General features: G+C 61.3%; 1 protein-coding gene across 1 annotated transcript; it reads left to right on the forward strand.

The window, feature by feature from the left end:
- Positions 1 to 207: 207 nt before the first annotated feature.
- Positions 208 to 1753, forward strand: LOC133886360 (uncharacterized). The gene is made up of 3 exons (XM_062326088.1): positions 208 to 734; positions 805 to 913; positions 1229 to 1753. Exons 1-3 carry the CDS (start codon positions 208 to 210, stop codon positions 1751 to 1753), a joined length of 1161 nt encoding a protein of 386 aa, XP_062182072.1.
- Positions 1754 to 10975: the final 9222 nt, after the last annotated feature.

Raw genomic sequence — 10975 nt, forward strand, 5'->3', positions numbered from 1 at the left:
CCAAATCCCCGGGGTGGACGAGGATACCAGCGGTGCACCGAGGGCCAGCGACCGGAATGCCGCAGGTGGTAGGCCGCAGGCGAGTGGCAGGGAGGCCGCGTGCGGCAGGCCGCAGGCCGGCCGTGGGGCTGCCGCAGGCAGCAGCCATCAGGCCGGCGGGAGAGGCACCGCCGGCAGCGGAACGGTGGCCCCGGGAGACAAGGGAAAATGCCCCCGGACATTTGTGCCTCAGCCGTCGTCCTCGTCATCGCTGTCGCCTCGACGGCAACGGCCTTCAGCGGGTGGCACGAAGGAGGGAGGCCGGGGCGGCCAGTCGTCCGGCGTGGAATCTGCGACGGAGGCGAGGTCCAGGGCGCGGGAGCCCGAAGACCAAGGCCGGCGTGGGAGCACATCTACAGCGAGTGCCCGAGCTGGCCCGCCGCCGGAGTTGAGCTCCACGGCGGAGGAGAGGCCCAGGGCGTCGGAGCCCGGAGACCAAGGCCGGCGCAGGAGCGCGTCTATAGCGAGTGCCCAAGCCGGCCCGCCGCTGGAGACAGGGTCCACGGCGGAGGCGACGCTCAGGGCGCCGGAGCCCGGAGACGAAGGCCGGCGCAGGAGCGCGTCTACAGCGAGTGCCCAAGCCGGCCCGCTGCCGGAGACGGGCTCCAGGGCAGCCCCTCAGAGCCCCTCGCCGAAGAGGGCCCGGAGTTCAAGATCCCAGAATCACGATGGCAATTCCGCGGACCAATGTCAGCGTAAGTTTCCTTTTTCCCGAGCGTGATTCGCCCGGAGTTAGCTAGCGGACTAACCTTTGTTTGCTTTTAGGCCGCCCAAGGGCCCAAGGGCGGCTCCTGCCCCTGAGCCGAACGTGCCTGAGCTGAGTGCGCCAGCCGAGCCTGAGCCGCAGAGCGCGTCGGCCGAGCCAGAGCCGCAGGTGCCGCCCTGCCTCGAGCCGAGGGCAGCGACCGCACCCGAGCAGTTGGTGCCGGTCGAGCCCACCCCGAGTACTTCGAGGGCGAGGCGAATAGCCTCAGCGAGGATGGTTCCAACGTGGCAGCAATCGGGGACCCCGAGCGCCTCTGCAAGGAGGGCTCGCAGGGGACCCAGCGCCCGGCCGTTGTCCAGCCAGGCCGCCGAACCCCTCCTGGACGTGCTAGGAAGCGCCCGGGAGGTGATCGAGCGGCTGGAGGCGGCCGTGGCTGGGGAGCGGGCGTAGCTTGAGGCAGACCGCGCTGCCCTTATCGAGGAGAGGGGGCGTTTGGCAGAGGTCGGCCAGCTTCTAGAGGCCTGCATCACCTCAGCCCGCGCGAACCATGAGAGGGAGAAGCGCGCGGTGGCCGAGGAGCGGGAGGCGCTGGAGGAGATACGTGAAGAAGCCGTCGCCGCACAGGAAGAAGCCACCCGCTTGGGGGAAATATCGTGGTGGTGGGCCGCGGAGCTGCTCGCCAGGGAGCGGCTGGTGCGTGCTCGGGAGGACGCCATCCTGCCGCATGAGAAGGCAGTGGAGGCCTCCCAGGCTGACTTAGCCCTTCGGAACGACGAACTCGAGCGGAGTCACGCCGAAGTCCACCGTCGAGAGGAGGAGGTCGTGATCCGTAAGACCGACGTCGATATCACGGCGGCGGCTCAGGACGCCCGGGAGGAGCAACTTACCCGCCGTGAAGTAGAGGCCGCCTCGGCGTCAGCGGCTTTAACTGCTCGGGAGGAGCAGGCCGCCAAGTGGGAGGCGGAGCTAACTGCCCGGGAGCAGGCCCTCGCTACCCTCGCCGAGTAGGTGAAGTAGGGGCAAGCCGAAGCCCCGGCGACCAGCATTGTCTCGACCAGCGCGGCCGAGGAGATAATCCTTGAGGAGCGGCTGCATATCGCGAAGGACGAACTCGAGACCGTTACCGCCGAGCGGGCCAACGTCAAGCTGATGATGTGAGACATCCTTCGGCAAGCACGGAGGTCCGTGAGGGTGGCCGGGCTCGGGCGAGAAGGGGATGGATCAAGACACCATCGGCCACATCGCCCTCGGCTTCGAGGAGATCAGCCGGTGACTGAAGGCACTTCCCCGGGCCGTGCAGGAGTTAGCCTCCCGGGAAGGGCGCGCTCTGGCCCAAGCGGTGGCCGAGCACGTCCTGGCCTGTTATCGGAGCCGGGAACCCAACTTCTCGCTGGAGCCAGCCCTGCAGGGGGTGGTCGAGGCTGAGGAAGGGGCCACCTGGGAGGCTGTCCGGGGCTTCGCCGCCGAGGTGGCGGCTTGCTTCACACGGGAGCCACCGTCGGTACCGAGCAGTGGCAGCAGCAGCGAGGACTCCTCGCCGCCTCCAGAGCCCGCTGACCTAGATTAGGCTTTTGTCTTTTGTTTTCTTTTGACTTGTTGTAAATATGGGAGTGATCCCTCTGAACAGCTCCTTTTTTAATATAATAGAAGCCTTTCCTTGGGATCGCAACTCTAGTGTTGTCTTGATGCTTGATGAAGTCTTTTCTATCTTCACTTGGTGTCCCGAGGAGCACTTAGTCGGACCGAGCCCGACCTTCCCCCCGCCCCCCTAGAACGAAGTCGCCCCGACCACTCATCGCCCGAGTAGTGAGGCCTCTCTGCGCGTTCAGCCCTCGGGCCCTTGCGAGTCCGCAGCGGCTAAGTCAAGAGACAAAGGCACGAACTTCCTTACTCGGGAGATAGGTCGATCCAGCATGGAGCATGCCACGACCAGTGAACGCTTTCCCATTTTGTGACCACTCAAACAAGCAGACCGGAGACACGTGCAGGCAGAAATGCGACCAAGAGTCCCCATGGTTTGGTGGTGCCCGGGCTAGGATAGACCGGACCGAGCACCGACAGCCCGCCCCCAGGGTCTAGGCTCCCGACCGCTCTTTGCTCGAGCGGTAGGATTACCCGAGAACCCCAGAGGCTCGGTAGTGCCCGGGGTACTGCCAAGCGGGCCGAGCACCACGACGAGCATGAAGGACTTCGATCAGACATCGCCGTTCGTACGGTACACCTTTCTACTATCTGTTCTGTCATTCCAGAAAAAGCGAGCACATGGGCAGGGTTTTGTGTGCGAGGAGACCATCTCGCCGAACAGATTAGAATACGAGGGTCCTGAGGATAACCCGGGAACAATAGATTGTTGAATATGTAAGAATGTAAATTCGTACGGCTTTAGCCACTCACTGGACAGCTATCAGCCTTTCGGTCGACCGATCCAGGAGGGGTATGCGCTCCGAGCTCGGGGTGCCTGGGAACTTGGTTCCTTCGGTCGGAGCACCCGAGCACTGGGAAGCATGAGAGGGAGCTCGAGGCTAGGCGGTCCCGACCACTCATGCCCGAGCGGTAGGACCACCCGAGGACCCCCTAGGCTTGAGCAGCGGCCTGGGCACTGAGGCCCTTGCGGTTGACCTGCTTTTATTCTTGGTTGTTGATCTGTAACTTAAGAAAATAGGAAAAGATTCTTTGTTTGGTGCGCTCTGCTAGTGCGGTACTCATTATAGACTGCTCTCGTTTTTCACCCGAGGCCTCTCGAACACCCGGGCCAGCGAAGTATGCAGACAGAGGCATAACCCAGAGGTCCTATGGCCTGGTGGCGCCCGGGAAGGACTGACCAAGCCGAGCACCGACAGCCCGCCCCTGGGGTCTAGGCTCCCGACCACTCTTTACTCAAGCGGTAGGATTACCCGAAAACCCCAGAGGCTCGGTGATGCTCGGGGTGCTACCATGGCACTGGACATCACAGCCTACCACAACAGAGTTAGGTCAGCGGCAACTGCCTACGCGCATACCGATCGGGATTCTTTTATCAACGGGAAAATGAGAGAGCATGTTTTTCTCGCACAATCGAGCATCTCACCAGACAGATTAAACATATGGATTCCAGAGAAAAAATAAAATTTGAAACAAGAACTGGAGAATGATAATATATATTGACAATTTTGTACAAGACTGGGTGACTTACATGGTTAGTGGTAGCCCCCGGCCAACTTGGGCGGGGGGACCCCCGGCCTGGTTGGCCTGAGCACAAACATACCACTTAAGGATAGAATTTGCGTAGATGCTCGATGTTCCAAGCATTTGGGAGCGGCTGCCCGTCCTCCGTAGCCAGCCGAAAAGACCCTTCTCGTGGGACACCGATCACGGTAAAGGGGCCTTCCCACATAGGGGACAGTTTATTCCTTCCTTCGCGTGATTGGACGTGTTGGAGAACTAGATCCCTGACCTCGAGAGACCGGGCTCAGATGTGACGCTGATGATAGCGCCGTAGGCTTTGTTGGTATCGGGATGTTCGGACGGCAGCACGTCACCGGCGCTCTTCCAAGTAGTTGACGTCGTCGCGCCTTCGCTGTTCCTGTTCGCCTTCGAAATAGGCATGCACCCGAGGGGAGCCAAGAGTGAGCTCGGAGGGGAGGACCGCCTCAGCGCCGTACACGAGGAAGAAAGGAATCTCGCCGATGGCGCGACTTGGCGTGGTCCAATTGGCCCATAGCACAACAGGTAGCTCGTCGATCCACCCTTTCCCGTGCTTTGCGAGCATGTTGTAGGTCCAGGTTTTGAGCCCCTTCAGTATCTCAACATTGGCACGCTCGACCTACCCGTTGCTCCGAGGATGAGCGACAGAGGCGAAGAAGAGCTTGATGCCGAGGTCCTCGCAGTAGTCCCCGAACAGGGCACTTGTGAACTGAGTGCCATTGTCGGTGATGATCCTGTTCGGGACGCTGAAGCGACTTGTGATATCGCGGATGAATTGAAGCGCCGTGTTCTTAGTCACCTTGACAACTGGAACTGCCTCCGGCCACTTGGTGAATTTGTCGATGGAGACGTAGAGGTACTCATAGCCCTTGACCGCGAAGGGCCATGACAGGGGGATGTTATGGAGAGCCTGAGCTGGCTAGTGAATCTGCTTTGAGTGGAACTGGCACGCCCTGCAGCGCTGAACCAACTCGGAAGCATCCTGGACAGCTGTAGGCCAGTAGAAACCTTGCTGGAAGGCCTTCCCGACCAGCGTGCGGAACGATGCATGGCCACTGCACTCGCCCTCCTGGACCTCAGTGAGAAACTCACCGCCTTCTGCCCGGGTGATGCATTTCAGGAGGACACCGCCCGTGCCGCGCTGATAGAGATCCCCATCTACTATGGCATAGCATTTGGACTGCCGTGCAATCCTCTCGGCAGAGGCGTCATCCCCGGGGAGCAACTTTTCTTTCAAGTACTCTCGGATCTCGTCCATCCACGAGGCATCTTGAGAACCACCAGCAAGCGCGGCGCACTCACCGGGCGGTGGCACCCTGACGGAGCTCCCCACTGAGGGCGCTGCCTGGGTCCCCTCAACTAGGCTCGAGGGTTCCCCTTCATCCTGGTCGGCAGGCAGGACGGAAGGCCATGTGAGACTTTCTTCAAAGACTCCGGCAGGGACGCACGCACGGGAAGAGGCCAGGTGAGAAAGGTCATCGGCCAGAGCGTTGTCGCGGCAGGATATATACCGCAGCTCCAGGCCGTCGAAGTGCCTCTCCAGCCTCCTGACTTCTGCCACATACGCCGCCATTTGAGGATCCGTGCACTGGTACTCTTTCGACACCTGGTTGACCACCAGCTGGGAGTCTCCCTTAACCAGGAGGCAACGAATCCCGTAGCCCGGAGGCCAGCGATGAGGCCCTCATATTCCGACATGTTATTGGTTGCTCGGAACTGCAGCTGCAGGACGTACCGTAGTTCTTCACCCGTTGGGGAGGTGAGAACCACTCCGGCCCCCGCGCCTTTCAGCGTGAGGGAACCGTCGAAGTGCATAATCCAGTACCCGGGCGCATCGTGCCCGGGATAGGCCGAAATCTCTTCTTGGTCGATCTCGGGGACGGGCGTCCACTCTACCACAAAGTCAGAGAGTGTCTGGCTTTTGATTGCCTGGCGGCTGACAAAATGCAGATCAAACTCCACCAGCTCCACCGCCCACTTGACGATGCACCCAGTGCCCTCTCGGTTCCGGAGGATGGGCCCCAGCGGATTCGTGGTAACCACCGAGATCTTGTGCGCCTGGAAGTAGTGGCGTAGCTTCCAGGAAGCAACGAGCATGGCATAGAGCAGCTTCTGGGCCTGGGGGTACCTTGTCTTGGCATCTCGGAGGACTTCTCTGACGAAGTACACCGGTCACTATACACGGTGGGCCCGGACTGTGGTTTCACCCGAGGGCTTGTCACAGCCCCCGAGCTCAGTGGCATGGTCGGGCCTGGCCACGTGCTCGGGCTCGACTCCCTGCTCGGGAGGAGCCAAGTGTTCGGGCTCGACTCCCTGCTCGGGAGGAGCCAAGTGCTCGGGCTCGACCCCCTGCTCGGGGGGAGCCGCGAGGACTGGGGAGTGCTCGGGGGCGGCCGGGAGCTAGGACCCAGCACCTTGCCCTAAGCACTCATCACGCTCCACCACCAGTACCATGCTCACGACCTGAGGGGTGGCCGAGACGTAGAGCAGTAGTGGCTCGCCATCGGAGGGGGCCACCAGCATGGGCGGCGAGGTGAGATATTTCTTCAAGTCGTGGAAGGCCTGCTCAGCCTCCAGCGTCCAGTCGAAGTGACCGGTCTTCTTCAGGAGTTTGAAGAGGGGGAGCCCTCGCTCCCCGAGCTTGGAGATGAAGCGCCCGAGGGCCGCCATGCAGCCGGCGAGGCGCTGAACTTCCTTGAGTCGAGCCGGGGGTCGCATCTGCTCGATGGCCCGGATCTTCTCTGGGTTGGTCTCGATTCCTCGGCTAGAGACCAAGAAACCGAGGAGCTTGCCCGCAGGCACCCCGAAATCACACTTCTCGGGGTTGAGCTTCAAGCGGGTAGTGCGGAGACTGTTGAAAGTCTCGGTTAGATCTTCAAGCAGGGTGGCACGGTCTCGGGATTTGACCATGAGATCATCGATGTAAGCCTCGACGTTGTGGCCAAGCTGCGAATCACGGGTAATGCGCACAGCGCGCTAAAAAGACGACCCAACATTGCGCAAACCAAACGGCATCGATACATAACAATAAGTCCCCACCGGAGTCGTAAAAGAAGTTTTTTCTTCATCCTCTATGGCCATGCGAATTTGGTGATAACTAGAGTTTGCATCTAGAAAACATAAAAGATTCCACCCCACGGTTGCATCTACAATCTGATCTATGCGGGGTAAAGGAAAAGGATCTTTTGGGCAAGCCTTGTTTAAGTCGGTGTAGTCGACGCACATGCGGAGCTTGCCGTTGGCCTTCAGGACGATGACTGGGTTGGCCAGCCACTCAGGGTGGAGGACTTCTTGGATGATGCCGGCATCAAGGAGCTTACTTACTTGCTCTCGGATGAACTCCTGGCGCTCGGGCGCCTGCCGCCGGACTTTTTGCCTCACCGGTCGTGCGTCCGGGTGCACAACCAGGTGGTGCTCGATCACCTCCCTAGGGATCCCGGGCATATCGGACGGCTGCCATGCAAACATGTCAACGTTAGCCCGGAGGAAGGCGACGAGCGCGCTTTCCTACTTGCCGCCTAGGTCACCGCCGATTCGGATGACCTGGGAAGCGTCTTCGCCCACCACGACCTCCTTCGTCAGAACGGAGGTGTTGGCAACGAGTCAGGGTTTGGATGAAGAGGGTCGCAGGCCCCCTGGATAACCTTCGACCTCGGCCCGAGCTGAGACCAAGGCCGAGTATAACTGCTCGACGCAGGAGACGGCGCTGCCGGTCTCAGCGGACACGGAGATGGGGCCCGCAGGGCCTGGCATCTTGACCGTGAGGTAAGCGTAGTGGGTGACCACCATGAACCGAGCGAGCGTCGGGCGCCCGAGGATGGCGTTGTAGGGGAGGGGAAATTCCACGACATCGAAGATGACGTTCTCCGTCCGGAAGTTATCCCGGCTCCTGAATGTCACGGGTAGCTCGACCCGCCCGAGGGGCAGGGAGTGCTCGGGCGTCACCCCATAAAAGGGGAGCGATAGCTTTAAGCGCCTAGAAGGCACCTGCAGCTTCTCGAAGGCCTACCGGGAAAGGAGGTTCAGGCCTGCACCCCCGTCGATCAGCACCTTGCTGACCTTTACATTGCAGATGGTGGGGGACACTACCAGGGGTAGTCGCCCCACGCCTGCAGTACTGGCGGGGTGGTCGGTCAAGCTGAACGTGATCGGGGAGTCCGACCACTTCAGGGGCCTTGCGGTCTCTGCGCTCGGGGTCACCGAGCACACCTCGCGCCGCATGGTCTTGACGCTGCGGCGGGAGGAGGGCATGTACGCACCTCCGTCGATGAAAGCGACGGTGTTCTCAGGCTCCTGAAAGCCAAGCTCTTGGTTGTCAGGGGCGGCTCTGTCATCGCCACCCCTGCGGGGCTCCTCGTGGTCCCTCTAGCGCTGCTCGATGAGACCTTTGACCGTGCGGCACTCCGTGAGGTCAGGCCACTTGGTCTGGTGGATCTGGCACCACTTCCCCGGCTCGGGCCTCGCAGGAGAGGGGGCCCTTGCGGGAGTGGGAGCCCTAGGAGGGGCTTGGTTCGGAGCCCTTGCGGGCGCGGACCTTCTGTCGGTGGCCGCCCGGTGAGCTGGCCGGCGGTTGGGCTCTTGGGCCAGCCCAGGGGCAGGGCCCTGGGCCGGCACGACAGGGACTGCCTCACGTCGTCTTCTCTTTTTCTTTTCCCTCCTGTCAGAGCGGGAAGGACCTGGTTGATCGGCGGTGGGCTGCTTAGGGCGCGGAACATGCCACGCCCGAGCCTCCGCCGCCTTGGCGCACTTGTCGGCCAGCGCAAAGAGTTCCGTAGCGGTTTCGACTTCGTGCGTGCCCAGCTTCTTGAGCATCCGCTAGTCGCGAACACCCTGCTGGAATGCGACAATGATAGCGTGGGGGGTTATCCACGGGATGGTGTTGCGGACCTGGCTGAAGCGCTGTATGAAGCGCCGCAACGTCTCCCCCTCCTGCTGTTTGACGGTGTGGAGGTCGCACTCCAGGCCGGGGCGTGTGAATGTGTCCTGAAAATTTGCCACAAACTGGTGGCAGAGGTCATCCCAGGAGCCGATGGATCCTGGGGGTAAGTTCATAAGCCAAGAGCGGGCAGAGCCCCTCAAGGCAACATGGAAATAATTGGCCATCACCTTTTCACTACCGCCAGCCGCATGGACAGAGGTGGTGTAGATTTGGAGGAACTCGACGGGGTCGATGGACCCGTCGTACTTCTCCAGCAGTTCTGGCAGGAACTTGGTGGGCCATTTGACCCGGCGGAGCTCGCTGGTGAAGGCGCGGTAGCCTATGCCGTACCCTACTGCGCGGGCAGTGCCCTTGGGTGGTGAACGCCGATGAGCCGAGGAGCCCCAGCCGTCATGGGTCCGCATGGAGGAGGCCTGGTCCTCAGCTTCGGCCTCGTGCCGGGACTTCCGTTGGTGCTCGAGGGTAACACGCGCATCCTCGACGGCCCTCCGCTCGTTGAGGTGCAAGCGGAGGTCCTGAGCTCCGGTAGTGGCTAGGGGGGTGACACTCCACTTGGAGGCCCCCCGGCCAGTTCGACCGCCACCTGATGATGGGCCGATCTTGGCTGCGCCGCGGTGGTAGGTAGCCCGAGAGCTTTCAGCCAACACCTGACGGTGAGCCGTGCCCACCAGAGCGGCCACCTCCTGGAGCCAGCGACCTTCTGGGGTTTCCCCCGCTGCCTGGACTGGCGGGTGCCTGAGGAGAGCTTGCGCCGCAAGCAGCGCACTCCCAGGACTGGCCTCGCCAAAGGTGAGCCTATGCCGCAACGGCGCCCGGCGCTGTCCAGACGTGGATCTAGCGGCAAGAGTTTCTGCCTCCTGTTGAGGGTTAGGCGATGCGTTAGCGACAGCGGCGGTGGCCCTGCTGGGCCCAGTGCCATGGTCCCCTTGAGAGGGGAGCACCGTGCGTGCGGACCGTGGCTGCTGCTGAGGAGCAGCAGCGACTGGGGCCTCCTGCGCAAGGGGCTCCATTTCTTCACTGGAGCTGGAGCCGGTGCACCGGAGACGATGGCCACCTACCATTTTTCTTGCAGGAAAAACAAACAAATTTACGGATGCAACCCCCCCTACCTGGCGCGCTAGCTGTCGGAGGGTGAACTCCTAAAGCAGGGATCCGGAGGGACCCCCTTTGAGATTTGGCAGGGGGGATGATTCTGAATCTGTTTGCGGGTGAAGTAAATGGGCGTAAATGCGATGGCAGGTGGAATAGAATGATCGAATGCAGAATGCAGTAAATGCACTGGAGGGATTTTTAGACAGGTTCGGGCCGCACTGAGCATAACAGCCTACTCCTGTGTGTATGCTATAAATGCACTGAGAATGTCTCTCAGTGATGTTGCTGGTTACAAGAATGTTTGTCTATCCTAGAACTTCGGGCTCCTTGTTCTTCGGTGGTCTCAGCTTCTGTGCTTGTACTGGGGTGTTCTTCTATCTTCGATCATCGTTCCCGTCCGAGAGAGAGAGTCAGAGAGCTGGATCCGGCCCTCCTCGTTTCCATCGGCTCCTCTTAAATACTCACCGGTGGTAGCGTGCCCCGAAAGGGAGGGCACGAGTTCCAAGGTGCCATAAATGGAAAAGCAGCCATTATGGGCTGTTGCGCGAAGTGACGGCGGGGTTGAAAACACGCCCCCCGCCCGGTCTCGGTAGTCATGATGGTGTTAGCAACGGGTGCCGCGGAGAGGGCCCACCGGGCAGCCACAGAGCAGCCCGGCGTGCCCGCCCGGTCTTGTTCGCCTGACACAGCAGGGTAGCAGGCGAGGCGCCTTGGTCCTTGCGATGCTATCCCGAGGCGCGCCGGATGACGCGGGATGGGACCCGTGTATTAAATGTCCCCACGCCTCTCTGCCAAGCCGTGGCAGGGGCTGACACCGAGCGTGGCAGGAGCAGTTGAAAGTGACAGGCCACGCGCCCTCTTAAATGCGGCATTGGGCCTTTCACTGGTTGACACCTCACCGCTGAGCCTCTGTGGGGGCCACCGGCGAAGGACTTCTTAGGCCATCAGGGAACCGAGTGCTCGGGGATCGCTGTTCACAGCCCCGAGCACTCTCTCCTGGATATGCCCTTTCTTGC

The sequence above is a fragment of the Phragmites australis genome, chromosome 12, assembly GCF_958298935.1.
Source record: "Phragmites australis chromosome 12, lpPhrAust1.1, whole genome shotgun sequence".
NCBI classification, from domain to species: domain Eukaryota; kingdom Viridiplantae; phylum Streptophyta; class Magnoliopsida; order Poales; family Poaceae; genus Phragmites; species Phragmites australis.